This window comes from Lonchura striata, chromosome 1A (assembly GCF_050655825.1).
Source record: "Lonchura striata isolate lonStrDom1 chromosome 1A, ASM5065582v1, whole genome shotgun sequence".
Taxonomy (NCBI): domain Eukaryota; kingdom Metazoa; phylum Chordata; class Aves; order Passeriformes; family Estrildidae; genus Lonchura; species Lonchura striata.
This window is the reverse complement of record NC_140741.1, coordinates 15,440,860-15,460,388: the sequence shown is the minus strand read 5'-3', so window position 1 is coordinate 15,460,388 and position 19,529 is coordinate 15,440,860. Positions and strand designations below refer to the sequence as shown.

Below are 19,529 nucleotides of genomic sequence, written 5' to 3'. Positions count from 1 at the left end.
TCACTTGCTTTTAAACAGAAAAATTCTGTTCATAGAAATTTACATTAAACTTAAAGAAAATTTTAAGAAAAATGCAGCTAGTAAAGAAACCAACAAACATTTAAAAATAAATCTGCAATAGAATCAAAGCTATAGAAAAGGTGGGAAGCAAAGCAAATTAAAAATATCTATACCCTGAACACAATATTTGGAAAAATAACAGTTGGAATTTTATAAATAACCTTGGATTTGTGGGAATACTGTCAAACATAAGCCTTGAAGTCATGAGCCTGGAAGTCATCTAGATCCAATGCATCTGGCTGCAACTACTCACTGCAAAACCTGCATGCTTCCTGAAGAAAAGAACAGAGTGCTGGCAAGAGAACAAGAGCAATTGCGATCCCTGACACTTCCAGTCAGTTTTAGCAGACAAGGTGAGTTCTGGTGCCTTGGACTGTCAGGCAGGAGAGAACAGCTCAGCTGCTGACACACAGACTGCACGCCTGGGCAGATGATACTCTGCAGTACCTCAAGCAAGGAGATGTCAGAAACACTGGAAACAAACAGAGATAGGTTCCAGTTTTAGAACTACCAATGTCCTCAGTATAGTTTGGGGGGCAATGCTTTGGTTGTCTCCAAGTCCACTCAGTATTACTGCATTTTATGCAGCTGAACATATGTGGCAAGCCCAGTCAAAATGGAAGAACGAGATCTTGGGTCGCTATCAAGGCTTAGACTGGAAAACTTAGGTCATATTATTTAGACTGGAAACCTAAGCACACATAATACATTATGCCAATCTATGAAAACAGAGTAATGATAATTCAGATTGAAAAGGACACACGAGGTCATCTAGTTTAACCTCTTACTCAAGGCATAGTCATCCATGAGATCAAATCAATTTTCCAATAAATTTATTCAGTCACATCTTGAAAATCTTCTATTTATATCCATTATTTTTCATCCTTCCACCATGCAGCATCCAGTCTAGTTCCTCTTCTCAAAAACAACTTCATAGTATGGGAAGGCTGCTATTAATCCTCTCAAAGCCTTCCCATCACCAAATTAACCCATTCCATCAACCTCTTCTCACAGGACCTGTGCTTCAGCCCTCAAAGCCCTCCTGTCACCAAATTAACCCATTCCATCAACCTCTTCTCACAGACTGGTGCTTCAGCCCACCAGTCACTCTGGCACCGCTCTTAGATGATGCCACCAAGTGACATCTTCTGCACTGGGCAGACAAAAGTTGGACAGAGTATTCTGCATGTGGCTGAATAAGTGTGAAGCTGAAGAAAATAATCACTGCACAGACTTCTCTCTGCCACAATGAATCCTCTCTGCCACAATGAATCATCCCTGCCTCATGTTCACCTTACTGCACACCAGGTCCCCAAACCTTTTTCCACAGAGCTGCTCCCACTCAGTCATGCCCTAACCTCTATTTTTCCTAAGAGCTTCTTATTCCCATCATCCTTGCTGCATCTCATGAGCCTCCTGCCCCTTCATTCCTGCAGACTGAGTGCCCGTGCACAGCAGCTCTGCCCTTCAGCAGATCAACTGGTCCCCTTAGGGTGGTGCCACCTGAATGAATGCGACCTTGTCACCTGCATCCAGGTCTCTGAGAAAGATGTCAAACACGACTCAGCTTGTTACAGGAACCAGGTAGTGATCAAACCCTTAATCACGCTCTGAGCCTGATCCTACAAGCAGCTTCTCCCTCACCTGGCTGCCACCTAACTGTGGCATTCTAACTAGGAATGACAGGAGTGATGTGGGAAACAGTGATGAAAGCCTGACTAAAGGCTAGCTAAAGGACAGCCACTGCTCCTTCCTCATCCACAAATCCTGACATTTTATCACAGAAGGCAATGAGATCAGGCATGATTAATCCTTGACAAATCCATCCTGACTGTGCCCAACCACGATCCTGTCATGCCATGCTCAGAAATGTGTTCCAAAAAGATTCAGGGACTGAAGCAGAAAGCACCATCCTCTAACTCCATGGCTTCTCCTTTGGCCTGTTTTGAAGATTGTGGAACATCCAAAGGAGACCCCTCCCCAGTTTCTTTAGTCTTTTAAGAATGACAGAAATAAGCCTTCCAGCAGCATCAAACACCCATCTCCTCACTCTCACACTCATACTGTGGTCTTGCAGGGTTCAAGTCTTCTCAAGGAAGCCCTGAGTCAATCCTCTTTCAGTTCATGGCTGATAGTTATTCTCCCTGAACCACGTCTCTGATCACAGAGGCCTGGGAAATCTTCTCTGGTACCTGAGCAGATTGGCATACCACAGAAAGATGCAACATTTTGTTCAAATATGTTCTCTATTTGCATACTGTGGGAGACTGTGGGAAGCCAAGTGAGAAGGATAAAGAAATTGAGTAATCTGTCTGGGGGATCAACAGTAGTCTATATTTCATAGTGAAGTATCTTGAGTTCCACAAGCAGAAGTTGGGGGGAAAAAAAAAAAATCAACATCAGCCTTCTTTATGCCTTTCCTTACTATCTGCTCAAGAATGGTGACCTTCAGAAACCAAAATATAATTTAATGAGTTTATAAAATCAAAAGGAAAATTCAATACTCATTTATTACTTCCAGCCAAACTCTGTTCTGAACACAGATATTGTGAGCAAAGAGTAAATGATTCACAAGTGTTGGCATAAGCAAGACTGATTTCATTCTAGAGTTCATTAAAAAACATGTTCTATGTAATAAAAATACATTTACAGTTCTGAGGGTATACATTTTAATCTTGTTTCCCTCAGCCCTGCTACTTAAGGAACACGTCATGTGAAAATCAACCTCTTGCCAAGTCACTCTTTAGTGAGAATATTTCCCTGACACTCAGTTCACCCAAAGATTTCACTCAACTCTAAAAGCAAGACCAGCAAAAGGGGACAGTGACAAATTATCTGAGATGAATGATAGTGGAAATACCGCATTTCTAAAACAAATTCCATCCAAGAACTACATTAAAAAACATTTGTACAGTTCAGGACTTCCTAATATTTGGGTTGACTCATACTGAATTGACTCCATTTACCATATGCTGCCTGTGTGCTCACATTATTACAACACCAACTGCAACTCCTTTGTTGCAGAGACTGATGGGGACTGAGGGGGAAAAAACCTGGAGAGATGTTACTTACTGATACTTCTCAACGGATCTGGAATTTCATTGCAGAAAAGAATGAACATCAGGAATGAGCAGAAAACTGAGAATAATGGGGAAATACAATTAAGACAACAGCTAAATGTTTTTTTCCAGAGAGTTTCTGTCAGGTGTTGATTATCAGTTTGGTTTATTTCCCTACAGCTTATGATATCCACACTCTTTTGTTGCTGAACTGCCTGTTGGGCATTCAGAGATGCACAAATAATTTGTTAAGATGAAGTCAACATTAAACTGTGTTTTGAATATGAGGTATTATAGGAATTCTACAAAAAAAAGGTTCTTGTTTCCATGCTAGCCATGTAAACAAGTAGCTTGGATAGATAACATGTGTGTGCCTTAGGGCACAACCTGTTGCACAAAATTGAACTTGTGCAATTTAAATTATCCCAACACCAAAAATGACAAAAACAATTATGCTACTCATCTCCCAACAGTCAGCTCCAGTGCTGAAGGGCAAAAAGAAAGGAAATTTACTTAAGCAAGAGGAAACCAGCCCAAAAAGAATACAAGAGATCAAATTATTTGGGAAGAAAAAAATATCCATTTTAGCTACAAATTAAATACTGTACATGATGGTACAATAATTTACTTCTAATAAAAATACTTCTCTAATACATTATACTTCATGTTTTAGATAAACTCCTATCATCTTGATTTAATAGCACCTGTTAAAAGTGTTATAAAGATATTGCTTAATAGCTAGCACCTCTTAATAATAAAAACCCAGATGTGATAGACAAAAGTTCTGAAAATAACCAAGATGTTAATACAGAGCATGTTAGCATAGGTTAAAAGGGAGGATGTTTCCTACTGGAAACTAAATCTCTTTATGGCATTTACAGCAGTTTTGTAACTTGGAAGCACTAACACACTGTCTTTCATTACTCATAATTCAGGTTTATCATGCAGTGTACAAGGGATGTAAAGTATCAGTTATACCTGGCAGAACCTCAGCCAGTTACTTTGAACTGAGATCACAAATCACCAAACTCATATAGTCACGTTCTGCCTTTTCAATTACAAAATGCCTTAACAGTCACTCTGCTGAGTGCAAATCTGCCCAATCCAGTCCAGAAAGTGACTTCCATAAATTAAGAGCAGCTTTTTTACCAGGCCTCCCATCACTCCAATCACGTGAAGACTAAAATGAAATAATTCACATGGTAACAAGTTTTGCAAGTTAAATACACTGCTGTTTGCAATATATATAAATACGAATGTAAAGTTAGGTACCACTGATTTTCATAGCTTAAAGAACAACAAAAGAAGCCTGGCTGAATGGAAGATTAAGAGCAGAAATACCCATCCAGTGAGAATGAAAAAAAAAAAAATACAAGAAAAACACACCATCTTCACCCTTAAAATGAAAAAGCAGTGACAATATAAAAACATTGAACTAAAATAACCCATTCTTATGAAAAAAATATTACTTTTGCATTTTTGTAGAGAAGTCTGCTATTCATTAAGTTCTACTGGACAGAGTAGAATTTCAGAAAATTAAGTGCCCAGCAGCAAACCCTCAGTTTCAGCTATGTATAAGCCTGTATAGCATATTGACCCTCTTGTTGTTGATACCCTACTAAAATTAGTGCCTTCACTCAAGTGTTAATCAGCACAATCATATGCAGTGCATATGAAGGTGTCACAGCATCAACTAGTGTCTGTCTTTAATAACCAGATCTTTCTGCACCAAATCACCTGCTAACAAGCTCAACCTGTGAAGTACAGCTCTACTTTTCCCAGATCAATCTTCAAAGACTGTCTAGCATTCAGCAATTCACAAAGAAACATTAACAACCATATTAAGTATAAAAGAAAGTGAATTAATGATTTCATCCACAAATTCCCTTTCAAATTAAAGAAGCTCAACATGAAACACTAGAAAAAGTTAACAAAAAAGCAATGCTAAATATAAATGAATGACAATTCTCACACAATCAGAAAGGAGACAGACCTTAGACCTCTGAAAGGCACACAGATCTGAGCTAATTCAATCAAATTGAAAGGAGGAGAGGAAGAATTTGTTTAATATGTACACACTAAATGGATTCTGCATTGAGAAAACACAGCATGCAGTTTTAGAAGTCAAGTCTTGAATGCATTCCCAGCTTTAGCAGAAAAATAAAGAAAAAAGCTTTCCCTGGACAGAAACTACAACTTGGAACCCTCTTTAAGTCACAAACACTGGATTTTGAATCTTACTCATGGAAGATGGAGGAGAGAGAATGTAACAGCAGTACAACCACTTGCTCAACTGCTGTATGCTAAGTGCAAAGCACAACTTTAAAGTAAGTTGTAAACATATTTAGGGCCTTACAAGCAAGAACAAACCAAAATAAGATGGGTTTTGTAAAAACAATTAGAAGGTATACAATTTCCAACTAAAAAGGCTTACAAAGGACTAATCAGTAGAGGAACGAGTATAAGTATCTTGCTAGGATGTTACCCAACAGCAGAAAGTATTATAAATCATAACCTGAGCACACACAGCAGTACCCACACCTACTTCAACTCTTTAGTCAAGCATATGCACAGACAGTCTCACAAATCCTGGCCAAAGCATGCTTCTTAAAGCTTTTCTGTCATTTTCTCAATACCATCTGCTAGTTCATACCAACATTAAATCCATGTTAAGAAAAATCTCTATTACTCATTTTATTGCAAGGTGATTTTTTAGTTTCCATCCCCCAAAATAAGTTACTGTAGGTAATTCCAATTTTTGGAACATTCCAGTCATAGTGAAGTGATGAGAAAGTCTAAACACATCCCTGCAAAAAGGATCATAAAATGGCTGAATTAATTTTCCTTCACCCATAAAAAGCGCTGTTGACTGCACATATAGAGCACACTATTTACTTTCTCATATGAAAGTATACCTATGGTTTCTTAGAAAGGTCCCTCCTTTGAGTAACTAAGTTCTCACATCCATTAAAATGGTTACACATTAACAGGCTCACAACTGCATGGCCAAACCTGATCCCTCAGACATCAGCTGAGGGGAAAAAAATTTTAATGCCGTCCTCCAAATCAAAGCTTCCACAAACAGAATAATTTTACTTTATTCAACAGATACACAGGCTGATGAAGACTGGGAAATTCCTCTACCCTCAAAAAAAACCACCTATGGTTGTAGGCCTTTTGCACAACTACTTTGGATAAATTATTAATACTCATAAGCAACAACATCTGTTAAAATTAACTTATGTGCAAACCAAAGGGAGATTTCAGAAAAGTACATAAATGTGTTATGCTCTAATGGAAGGCACACAAATACACCACAGCTGATGAGATCAAAAAATTATCTAGATTTTTACCTCTGTCCTCTCCCTTCTCATCAGTTACTGAGCTGCACAATGAGAAAAACACTGGAGTATTGATATTTAACTAAGCTGTACCTAGTAATCACAACACTGTCATTTGCACTCCCAGCTGAACAGAGATGAATTATGAATCACTGAAGAATCTTATTCTCCACATTTACCCAACTGAGGGAAATAAGACATTTACTTCCTAAGTCTCCAGTGCATGGCACATTATTTCCTAACAACCTATTTAAAAGCCTTTATTCTGCTTGTTCTTTTTGCCCATTCCCCTTTTCCAGCATTATTCTGAGATCCATTGTTTCACCTATTAGCACTAATTCTCAGCCTAAAGGTTTTGTCATCTTCTTCATGGATGTCCAACAAGTAATCACTGAAACCTCTTGCCACAGAAGCCAAAAGCACTTTCAGAACTTATTGTAAATTTTTAGTCAATGCCAAATACAAAAGTATGACCACTCTTAAAGAGCATGTATCTTTCTCATTAACCAACTGCTTCTGCAGATCAGATCCAAGGCATTAATTGACTATGGAGGAGCAGTATCTCCTACAGGGACATTTATTTTCCAAACATGTTGGTGCTTCTTAGCTATGTTGATTTTGACATTTATAACATTTTAAGAGCTTTGGTATGATATCCTGAATAATTTAGCAAATCAAATGTTTACTTTTAAATGTTCCTATCTCTCCAAAGAGAAGATCAGCCTCATGGAAGCTTCTGGCTGTGAGATCAGATGCTGCAATAGGCTGCATGGGTAGCTCTAACAGAGAAAGCTCCATTTATCTCAAGTTACTTTTGTTGCTTTATGGTTTATTTCTGTTCATCCAAGAATTAATACCCACTTATAATGTGTGAAGTCTAATAAATTATGCCAACAGTAAAATAAAAATAAAAAACAAGCCTAACAACAGGTTAAACCTGTAAGCCTGAGACAAGAACCCGTAGGTACAAGGTTGCCCAAAGACAATATGCTACAACACAAATAGTCAGAAAGCTTTTCTCTCCCTTCAGTCAAAACTAAGTATTTGTCATCTGAGACACAATTCCACTAAAAATCAGACTACTACTCAGACAATTTCGTGATTCTTGTAAGGAAAAAAGTATATACACCTCATCTCACAGCATTAAAAAAGGGTAGGATTTGTGTTGGGGTGTATATACATACATAATACATACATTAATGACATATATTAATAGCAGTAGCAATCAACTACTATGGAAGAAACAGATCTTGTACAAAGTACCTGAAGAAATAAGATTTTAATTTCTGAATTATGGCACTTCATGTGCTGGTTTGTTTTATTCTTAGAAATAAGTTCACAAACAAGTGACAAGATGCATCAGAAGAAGTGCGTGGCCTTGTATTCTTTGGAATCCACATCCACGTATAATTAGAAGACCATCTGTTCACAAAGTTTAACCACCCAAGGTAGCTGGTACCTGATCATTTGATAAGAAGGATCAAACAAATCCATAAAGTCAATGTCAAGTCTACTGTCTCGTGTGCAAGGCTGCATCTGTGAAATGTTTTAGGCAGCAAAAGACCCTTGAGTGAAGCGCCTGCTCCTCCACAGTGCTGCTCCTGAGAACTCAAGGACACTGTATGTATCAGCCAGGACAAAAATGCATTTGAAACAGATACCAGTGAGGCTTAATTTTGGATTACCATTTATTACTTGCTTGCTGTCACTCTGCTTCTCTCTCCAGCCCACTGAAGCAGGGAAAGGGGGAGGAGAATGGAAGAAGCAAGAGGGGGTACCAATGCAGAAACAGAAGTGTTTAACAACACACTACAGAACCTGAGTACAATGCAGATATAGAGGAACAGGCATTAAACAAAGCACCTAAAGTAAAATTTATCCTCCACACCTCTTCCACATTTGCAAAGCATTGAAAAGTATCTTTTTCCCAGGCAGCCGATTGCCATCACTTCCTTTCTCCCTCAATAAAAAAGTTTCTTTTGTGTTACACCTGAAATTCAAAAAGTCATCACCCCACAACCTGATATTATCTTGTGTGCTTGCCATGAACTGCCCAAGATGGTTAGAAATCTACACACTGCCTTCAAATTAATTTTGATGTTGTGAAACCAAATTCTGGAAGAACCTGTCTCCAGCCAGTTGCTCACCCCTGTTGGCTTACACTATTTATTTTCCAAAATAGTGATAACAATAATTAGATTTTAAAAGCAGTCCTTAACAGGAATTGCACGCAGCTCAGAGCAGCAAGGACTACATTTTCCCTTGCTTTAATGGGATCCTGGACCACTAGCTCCCACCTAGGGACAAACAAAAGCAGCCCACTGCTCACACATTTTAATCACTTAAATAGCAACAGGAATAAGAAGTAATACATAAATTAATTTTAAAACCTTGTATACAGCTCAACAATCAGCTTAAAAGCAACAAGTTCTTTAGGTTTACTGATGATTGTACATTACTTAGCATTCCAGTTTACAAACGAAGTTGCTAAAATTAAGCTGAAGAAGGCAGTCACATGGTATTTATTCCTGTAACTGTTATACATAAGTTTAACTCCTCTGATTTCTAAAGCAATGATCACTAGAAAAAGCCTTAATGGTGTTCTGTGCCAATATTTTGGCATCTGATCATGCTCATTTTGGGGAGTACACATGCATAACAAGACTATTTCATGCTTTTGGGGAGCTGGGGATTCTTTTTTTGATTGCTTGGTTTTGGGGTTTGGGTTGGGGTTTTTTTTTTTGGGGGGTGGTAGTTTGTTTGGGGTGTTTGGGTTGTTTTTTTCTTTAAAGAATACAATCTCTTCCTAGGGTGAATCCCTAAGAAGGCTTTCTTAATGGACGCCAACTGATAAAAATTTTGATTATCACAAGATCTCTTCAAATGCTGATCTAGATATTGATACAGCCTTCCTTTCTTTTCTTTATGGTTCAAATGTCAATACTGCCTTAGCAATTGCAAAATGTTATGCATATTGGAATGCCTCAATCTCCCCCAAACATTACAGAAGTTTTTAGTGTTTAATCCAAGGTTATTAACAGGAAAAGGAAGTAGAATTCTCTTAGGATAGTTAATACTCTTTGGAAGCAAAATCATCACTAAATCAAAGAGGGTTTTTTGTGATTTACAAAGATCTCTCAGTTCCAATGTCACTTTGCAAAACCTTGAGTTGCTACCTGCTTCTCAAGGCTGCCAATATAACCAAACACCCCCTTCTGCTTCACAGTCCAAGGTGATGCTACTACAAGCACTAAGCAAATCTCTTAGACAGAACAACTGGTATCACCACAGAAGGAAGCTAAATACACTTTGTCCTTGTATTTTTTCCACCACAGATGGTGACTCTGACCTTTCCAAGAGAACCAATATCAATCTGAAAATACTATGCATAAATATACTTATGTAGACCTTGTGGGTAATGAAACTAAGTTTTGCTTAAAAGACTTTCTTTTCAAGGTCTACTGCTTGTCATCTTCAGACAAAAAATGGAGATATAATTATGATCCACTACATTCAACAGATGCAGCCATTTTTCCATGCGTTCAACAGATTATGTTATGTTCAGATTATACAGAAGAACTACAAAGCACTATCCATTCAAGGGGAAAAAAGTGTAATCCTCAATAGCTATGCTACCTGATGGCAAGCAGTTTTCATCTGATTTCTATCAAGGATCTCAAATCACCACTAACCACTACTGAAAACACTGCTGTTTCATTGTGTCCCCTAAACACAAGTGTATACAGAAAATATATTCAAAGTACTTCTATATTAGAACATCTTGAGCACTACAAAGTTTATTCCCTTATTCCTCTCCTGCCAGCTGAGCCTAAAGAGTCATTTCACAATGTTTTTTCTTCAATTAATAGTTCAGATAGCTAGCATGAGTGCTCTTCATGAGTTATCAAACACACTACTTTCAGAGTACAGAAATGTCCCCTCTAAACTCTTTTGGTCTCTAGCTTTTATCTCAGAGCATACATATACACAAATATTTATCCTAAATACAAAAGTTCCTCTGCCTTACTAATGTCTTAAGAATTACATGGGCTGTTAACTGTATCCTAAAAATCTACTTTGCTGAATAAGTCCTCTTCTTTCCAACTGACAGTTTAGTCAGGGTGGCCCACTCTGCTGACCATTTTCATATCTTTGAGGCTTCCTAGAATCACCACATTGAAAAGAGTTTACAAAAAGCTCTATTTCAGTTTTTGGTCCTGAGGTATACCTGAAAGATAGACATAAGACCAGCATAACTACAACATTTTTTCCATGACCTGGAAATTCCACAAAATTGCTCCTCTCCTTTCTACTTAAATCAATGCCAGGCAAAATAAGGCTGACATATGAGAATGGTGGATTTGGCACTGTAAAGCTGTAACATCAGCAGAAATTAACCTGTAGTAGAGGAGCACCTCTGCACTATTGCCATCATCTATCATTGTTAAATGTTCACTGGGTGACTAAGAAAGAGGAAACCTTCCACAGTTTCATGTGGTTCTATTTCTATTCATACTTTAGAAAGCAAGAACACTTAAGAAAAAAAATTACTAACTCAGACACCATAAATAGAATAGTGCTGAAAGGAACAAAAGCTTTTAGAGAAACACAGCATTACAGACAAGATTCTTCAGGAATATAAGCACTAAATGGTGGAATAACACACTGCCACCCTAGTTACGAGTCTAATATCTGCACAGACTCAATACATATTAAAGAAAGAATTATAGCAGAAAGAGTCTGCAGTCTCTAAATTCTGCAGAATTTGAAGTAATCCCTGCTCTGGATTAACAACAAAAAAAGCACAGTTAAACTATTAAGTTCAACAAGCACCACTGACACCACCTGTTTTATTCCAAGCTGCTTTTAAGTTGGTAGTATTCCCCTTATATGTTTAATGGATCAAGTAGAGAGCAGCCATTCAGCCTATGCTACAGCTCAAAGCAACCCAAGGTATTAGATCCTACCTCAAGAGCAAACATGGGACAAAAGGAGCCTTGGGGAATATAGACAACCACAAAATGTCTAGTTTTATTTCCTTGCAGAATTGAAAAAAAAAAAGAACACAGGGTGTTCTCTTGGGTGATCACATGACAATTTCTGAGGTCATTATGAATGATGCAACTTGATAAATGTTTCAGATACCAAGCACTCCTGAGGAGGTAGTTTTGAGTTATTCTGAAGAGAATTGAATTATAATTTCATGCTGCAGCTGCAAAAAGAAAGAAGGAACCTTAAAGCTGGCAGAAATCTAGAGAGCCAACAGGCATCTGCCATTGAAGGAATTATTTAAATGCAATGTTCTGGGATACTTTAAGCAATGCCTATGAAAACATAGGTTGCACAATTAAACACCCAAATTGGAAGAAAGCTTCATTTTCTACCAACAAATTACCAGCTCAGGAATGGGGCTAGTAATAGAATGGCACAGCACTAAGATGTATCATTTTTTTTAAATACATAATTGGAAAAAAATCCAATAAATAAGTAAGAATCAATCTGATTTTCAGAGAAATAATGTACTCATTAGAAGCTCAGACAGTCTCATAACAGCAGCACCCAATGCATTTAAGAGGTTAACACATGGACAACTACACTTTTGAAAATGAGATGCTCATTACCCACTACTAAGAAATGGAAAATACCTCTGACTCTGGGGAATACTGGTGAAATGCTGGAATACATCCATCACAATAAAGTACAATGTTCTTCAAGTGCTTATCCCAAGCCAGGTGAAACTCCTTTCAGAAATACTTTCTTGGTTAAACTCTTTGATTCAGACATCCAAGGTCTCTAACCACAGAAAGACCACAGAAATGCATCAAAGTAAAAAGATGTTTTCAGCAGTACCACACTGTTTTAGCTGAAACATAAATCTGGTCTTAAAAGTAGATCAGTCAAATGTGGAAATTTCAACACAGGGTGTTAGACATGAAATTTGCATTGCACTACTTAATTTAAGGCACAATCACCTTGTCAAAAGCAAGTTTCAACTGAGAGGAATTCCTTTGTCCTTGAGTTTCACATCACCCCACCAGTGCCCAGTTTCTAGGCAAATTATTTCTGTCATGGTGCAAAACATACTCACTGTCTTTCCTTTCCTCTTCTGGCTTCTGATGAAGAGGTTTCCAGGGAAGCTTTAAACCACACATACTAAAAAAAAAATTATTTTTCAAATCAGAAAGATACAGCTCCCACTAAAGCATTTAGAGGATAGTGACTCTATGACAAAACCAAGCTCCTGTTTACCGGTTTCATCAATTTCTCCTTGAATATGCATGGATTTTGATAACTGAGCAATTGTTTGCACTTTCCTCTGGGCTTCTTGTGAAGAATGACTGGTTAAGTCATCCACACTGCACTGAAAACTGTCGTGTTTTTCCAAGAATCTGTGTTAACTACAGGAATACTTTCCATGTTTAGTTTTGAGCCCTTCAAAGTGAGCTTTCAAGGACATTCCCCATTTATGTAAAGAAAGGATTTTCGGTCTCTTCAGGATCAGTAAGAAAGGATGAAAATAAAGCTCCACTCCCCAGCAGCAGCATTTGCTCAGAGCATCTGATGAATCCAGCTGTGTGGCACCACAACTGGGGAAAAGACCACAGCTGGGCAAGACTGCAGGTCTGCCCACCTACGTGAGAGCTCCAGAGAGCATGTGCATGGAATTCTCAGGATTATATCCAAAACAGCCCTCCTGCCTAGTGCCCTCAGAGGACAACAAAAGGCTGTGACTGCCTCAGGACAGGAAACATGCTCTTTAATCTCCCCACTCATTCTCTGAGCTTTACTGAACCCAGAAAATGGCCAGGAAATCAATAAGCAATACATTTATTTGTACACGTTGCCAAGAAAAGAAAACTCCAAGACACCAATGAATCTATTCATAGAAGGCTGAGATAGCAATCAAGCGGGGGGGCTCACATTTTCAGGTACTTTTAACAACTCCCAAACCCAAGGGGCAATTAAATCACTCAAGCTGAGGTGACAAGAACAGCAATACAATCACGGACAATCAAGTGTGCGTTGAAGAATAACTAGCCATGACCACAGGAAAGAGATTGAGATGACTATAAGATAATGGTATGAGTCAGCCAGCACCTTGGCTCCATGAGTTGAGGTCATTTTTAACAATACAACTGGTCTGAGATAAACTTTATATAAAGCACAAGTACTACCTACACGTGCAAGAAGTCGTCTTTAAAAGTGATGTCCTGAAATACTCATGAGTAAGTGTAAAGCTCCAGTTCCTGCAATTATACTGTAACTCATTTTAGAAGGAGGCTGAAGAGGTAATGAAGATATTTTCTGGTCCCCCAACACATCTGGGAAATTCCTTGTTCAGAGTCTAAGCAGAGACGTCTGTTTAATTAGAGAAAATCCTATTAAACTGATCTTCCACATGAAGGGCTGAAGTGACCAACTCCAAAAGGGCACAGAAGACACAGTGAATTCAGAATTTAATTAGAACACAGTTAACTAACTATAATCTATTAATTAGCATTCTTAGTTTTTACAGCTCGATGCAATAATACCCCTTTACTTTTAAACTGCACCCTTCTTACTTTTGGACAAAAGTTATACAATTCTACCAGTGTGGTAATAATTACAGTGATTGCCTAGAGAACAGAAGCCTAGAAATATCTGTATTTAATACCTAATTAAACATATAAATGTTTAATTAGGGGATAAAGGAAAGACAAAAAAAAATCTAAGAGAAATCACTGTTCTCTACTGTATTCATATTTAGTAAATGCTTAATCCATTCTAAACCCTATATTCATGGCATTTTTATTGCATGATTTCCAAAGTATCCTCAAATGTCAAAACTTATTTCAGAAAATGTGCTATTGTATTCCAAGACAGTCTCATCAATATGAAAAAAGGGCCAAAAATTAGAATAATTTAAGAATTAAAAAGACATACCTGCAACTGAAACACAAAGAATACCAGAAAAGCTGAGTGATTGGTATTCCAGATATTTGTTATCCTTGTAGTGCACCATAATAACTAAAATTTTCATTACATTAATGCTTCTAAAGAAATTCTACCTTTGCAATAAAAATTATTTTACTTCAGGTTTTCTGCATTCCAAGATGACATAAGTAAATGAAGACAAAGTGTCACACACCTTAACAAGTCCCACAAGTTGTGATAGTTGCCATTTGGTAAGAAGACAGCTATAAAGCTAAATGACAAGTTCATTAAATAATTTCATAGTATCTCAGGGAAAACTTACTTTCTTCAACTCAAGCTCTTTAAAAAGTGAACAGAAAATTGCAGACAGGTTCAGTGTAGTAGACTAATCACTAACAAAAAGTAATTTACTATTTAAGACAGGCTACCTGAAAGCAGTGCACAACAAGCACTACCCTTTTCCTCCAGCTTTTCCCTCTCTCCTTCACCTTCTAAAGCAATCTTACAAAAAGCATTGCCTAAAATAGCAACCATACCTTAAAAGCTACAAGAATGTGGTCACATTTGAATTATGGCAACTTTCCTTAAATGTGCTTGGATACTTAAAAAGCACAATAAGGAAAGTAATTTTGTCATGATGAAAGCCAACTTACATTTCAGGAAACTTTTGGAGCTGGACACTGGGTCTGTTTTCCATTAAAATAGTGAGGTTTTTTACCTGACAGTCCAGAGAGGTGCTGAAGCCACATTTGGCCAGAAACAACTAAACAGGAGGACATACAGCCAAAGACAAATATTCAGGACTAAGGCAGCAAGGAGCTCTAGGTGGGAGAACTTTAAGAAAGCTTTTAATCAGTAGAACTGGCTACAAAGGCATCTCAATTTTAATCAGCTTCTGAATTTTATTTTAATTTGGAGATGCTTTTAAGATGCACAAGACCTAAGACCCAGACACCTGAGAATCTGTGTTCTTCTGCCTATTCTGTAACTGGCCAGACCACTACAAAAAAAAACCTGTAGGATGCTTTAGGTCAGTTACATAACAAGATACGCACAGTTTGTGAAAAAAGAATAGCAGGCATGTATTAAACAGTGTTCTTTAAATGTAGCCAAGAACACAATTTATATATGTTTGTGAAAACTGCAGGTCTGGACATCTTAACTGTAAATACCAGTGAGTCTAACTTCAAGTTTACTTTTAATGGCAGTCTGTCAACATACAGCAAAACCGTGCAGTTATACTGGGGGTCAGCAGTTAGTACATTCTGCATCTCAGAAAACACTTCAAGAGGTAAACAGTGCAAAAATATTAATTATGAACAGAATAAATACTTTCAAAAGGAAAACAGAGTTGTTACCACCAATCCTAGGGGAGAAAAGCCACACAAGACACTGAGAAAAAATGAGCACTCAAGGCAGTTTACAAGTCTGACAAGAAACATCTAAAAACAGGCTTGCAAGCTGAAAACACATCTTACCTGCACCAATTACCCAAGAAAAGCACCAATCTAATTTAGCTGCTTAAGTGTAACATGCAAGTTTATTAAAGTCATTTAATCATGCTACCACACTGACATTAAATGACAAACCTGGTTTTCTTCTTGCAAAACTCTATACTGTTCCTTCCAAATGGTGATTTTTGAAGCTTCATCCTTCCTCAGAGCTCTCTCCTTTTTGAGCTCAGGACTCCAGAAGGTCTTGATGCTGTTCATGGAAGAACTCAGCTTGCTTTCTTTCACCTCCACATCCTTGCGGAGCAGGTCGTTTTCCCTCAGCACCTCCTTGAGCTGTGTCTGCAGGTCCATGATGGTGTTATCCCTGGCTTGGCGCAGCGAGTGAGGCACAGTGGATGCCATGCTCACTGGGGGGAGATGGTGCTCTCCAAACGCTATGGTATCACTGGCAACTCCACTAGTGGCAATGTTAGGGCTGCTGCCCATGGCAGTCATCCGAACACCGTAAGGCAGCCGCCCGCCCGACCGGCCCAAGGTCATGGTGCTCTTCGGGGTGTCTGCACCCACGTTCTCATGGTCACTTAGGTACATAGGGCCCGATGTAGCATAGGCAGCATTTAAGGACTGAATGTTTTCCATAGAAAGGGTTTTCCCACTGCCACCCCCAGTACTAGTCCCCGAGCTGCCTCCTGTGCTGTTGGTTCGCCGATGGCCCAGACGAGGCGAGCGCGGCAGCCGCGGCGAGCGCCCTGGGCTCTGCGTGCTGGGCTCCACCTTGCCCACAGAACGAGCACTTCCATACATGGTTAAGCTGGTGGTGAGAGGCAATCAGGTAGGCAAAAATCAGGAATGAGCAAATTCCTGGTAAGCTCTTCAATGGTTATACCTCAACTTAAGGCCAATCACAACTGGCAACAGATCTGGTTGTCCATCTCTGAAGTCATGTGCTCACGGTGTTCAGGACCATATCTGTATTAATAAGAATAACATATTAAAATCGAAATCAATAAAAATAACACATTAAATACCTAGTTTATCACCAAATGCTTTTCCCACATTAGAATATATTTTCCTATATTTATAGTTCTCCAGTATTTTTCAATTCCTCCCAATAAAAAAAAGTAGTATTTATTTAAACCCTTATATTTAAACTCAAAAAGAAACGTCTATTCTTGCTTTTCTATTGTTATATTATCACAGTAAAGAGGAAAGGAAAAGAGAATCAATCTTCAAACTGTAATTTTATTGGCGATGACAAGACCCTTCAGATGTCATCTAATCTTTCCTCCTATTTCTAACTAGCCCTAATGCTTTACCTGTTACCTTTCTGAGTAAGAGAGAATCAAAATTCTAAAGCCATTCAGTAGGATATCTCTCCTCCAAGCACTGCGAGCTTCCATAGGACCCCCTTTCTAAATCCTTCTGTTGTGAAATCATCCTGCAAACGGGAAGGTAGGACAGACTGAAATGACTCTATGATCTCAACCAGAAGGTTCCTTAGCACTGCTGTCAGCCCCACTTCCAGTGCAGAAGTCAGAACCAAAACTAAGAATAATCATGAAATCATTACTGACCACACAACTTCAGCAAGCACAGATGCAAATCTGGAAGAGAAGTAATGACCCAGCAATGAGACCAGTGGGGTTAAAGAGAAACAGGAGAATCACAGCTCCACTGGAAACTGGTTCTAGACTCTTATTTTTTCCCAAACTAAATGTAACTTATATTTTTGTTCAGGTTAAGAAAAGATTTTGATTGAAATATACTTCTCATTAACCAGCTGAGATTAATTCCATTAAATAATATTTCAGTAGCAGTGACCTCTTAAAATAAAGAACAGTTTGACATTATCCTGTTGCTGTTCCTTCTCCCCTCTGCTTTTGCTTTAAATACAGACTCTGATGGCACATGTAATAGAATTCCTTATTTTTGCAGTGCAAGATGATGCTGTACAAGTACTGGCAGGAAATTCTTTAGCACAGGGACTCTGAGCTGGGATTAAGTCAATAGCCAAGATCTAGCAGAGAAGCAAAAAAGGTAACTAAACTACTGCACTGTAAAAATTATCCCACTATACAGTTCTCACTTTTTTTCCTCCACTGATTTTTTCCATTGTAAACTATTTCATGTTACTGCTGGGCCCAACTGAAATCAAAATTAGAACACTGAAACATTCCTGATCCCATCAGATGAAACAATACCAGACAGTGTCCAAAGAGCAGCAGCATCTAATATATCCAAACATCTTGCCTTTCACACCAGCTTTCATTTACCTGCCCTGCTCAGAAGTCAGGTTTGCCAGATATTAGGAATTAATTTCTCCAAACAAGCATGTTTGTGAGATAATAACTGGGCAAACAGGTCAAAGATTAGGTTTAAAACAGGAATACACTTCCAAAAGAAATTGTAGAAGCAGTGCAAGTGGGTGAAAGTCAACGACCAAAAAATAGTATTACAAAAAATACTGGAAAAGGGTAGAAAGAAAAAAAGTAAAATCCAGGAAGAAAAGACAGCATTTTTTACCTTTCAGAATGAGTTAGTATAGGAAAAGATACAAGAAGAAATAGTTTCAAAATGTTTAGCTTAATCCTAAACTTTAAATGGAAAACAAAGTCAGGGTAAGCCTTACCATTGACCATTTTATCAATTTCACACAATTTCATAAAAGTTACAATGGTATGAGGAATTTTACAAAGCTTCTGGAAATTGATACTGCTTTGTGAGCAGTTAGCAAGATGTTCAAGTGCTCACTCTGGGTTTTTTTTTTTTTAATTACAAGAAAAGCTAGCAAAAATATTGCTACAGAATATTTTAGAGCACATATATAAAGAACCCACCAAGGAAAAACAACCACCAGCATTAACTGAAATGATCTGCCAAAGCAACACCTACAGATGTATTTTTTTAATGCAAGTTACATTTCTTCTCTTTCAACTACATATCCTTATGCAAAACAGTATAGAAATATAAATATATGTGCATATAAATACAAATATATATATTTGTATTTATAAATATAAATATATATTTAAAATATATATAAATAATTATATTATAAATGTAATATATAGTATATATTATAAAATAAATAGAATATATGTTAAATATATTTTTATATTATAAATATATAAACACAATATACTATATACATTATAAATATATAAATATATAACATCTATTAAATACAATATATTTAATATTATATAATATAATGTGTTTATATATTATAAATATGTATTAAATATTATAAATAAATATAAATTATACATATATATATATGCAACAAAGTGTACAGTGTTGCACTGAAGTTGCTTCAATAAGCAATTCACTGTGCCCCAGATCTAGAAGAAAAACACTTCTTCCACACAGAAAGGCTATTCCAGACTAGCCTCACTGTTTGAGATATCAAAATGCTAAAAATGCTGCTGTGACACCACTTTAGCGCTCAAAACAAGTCGGATAGAAGTTCTTAGACACCACATAAAGTACATTTCACCAAGAGCTTGCATTCATTAGGATTCTCCTGAAAATTAATCCAAATCACAGCACTTAATTCACTTGCTAAAAACTCACCGCAGTAAATCAGGGCAAGCACTCATCAACAGCTTTGGATGAGTTTAAATCGAGCCAAAAGATGAGACTTATTTGTGCTTCAGTTAAAGGACTGCACCCCAAAGCCACTAAGTGTAAAATCTGCTGGA

The 19,529-nt window shown here is 37.6% G+C and overlaps 1 protein-coding gene across 18 annotated transcripts in view; it reads right to left on the bottom strand.

Annotated features, from left to right (window-relative positions):
* Window positions 1-19,529, bottom strand: part of ERC1 (ELKS/RAB6-interacting/CAST family member 1) — a 275,891-nt gene that overhangs the window by 248,550 nt on the left and 7,812 nt on the right. For all 18 annotated transcript variants that reach the window (XR_014951966.1, XR_014951968.1, XR_014951967.1 and 15 more), the window contains exon 2: window positions 15,964-16,797. Coding sequence is in view for 12 of the 18 variants with exons in the window: in XM_077783291.2 (XP_077639417.1) it covers window positions 15,964-16,632 (669 nt within the window). In the remaining 6 variants the exon portion in view is untranslated. The remainder of the gene's footprint in view (window positions 1-15,963; window positions 16,798-19,529) is intronic.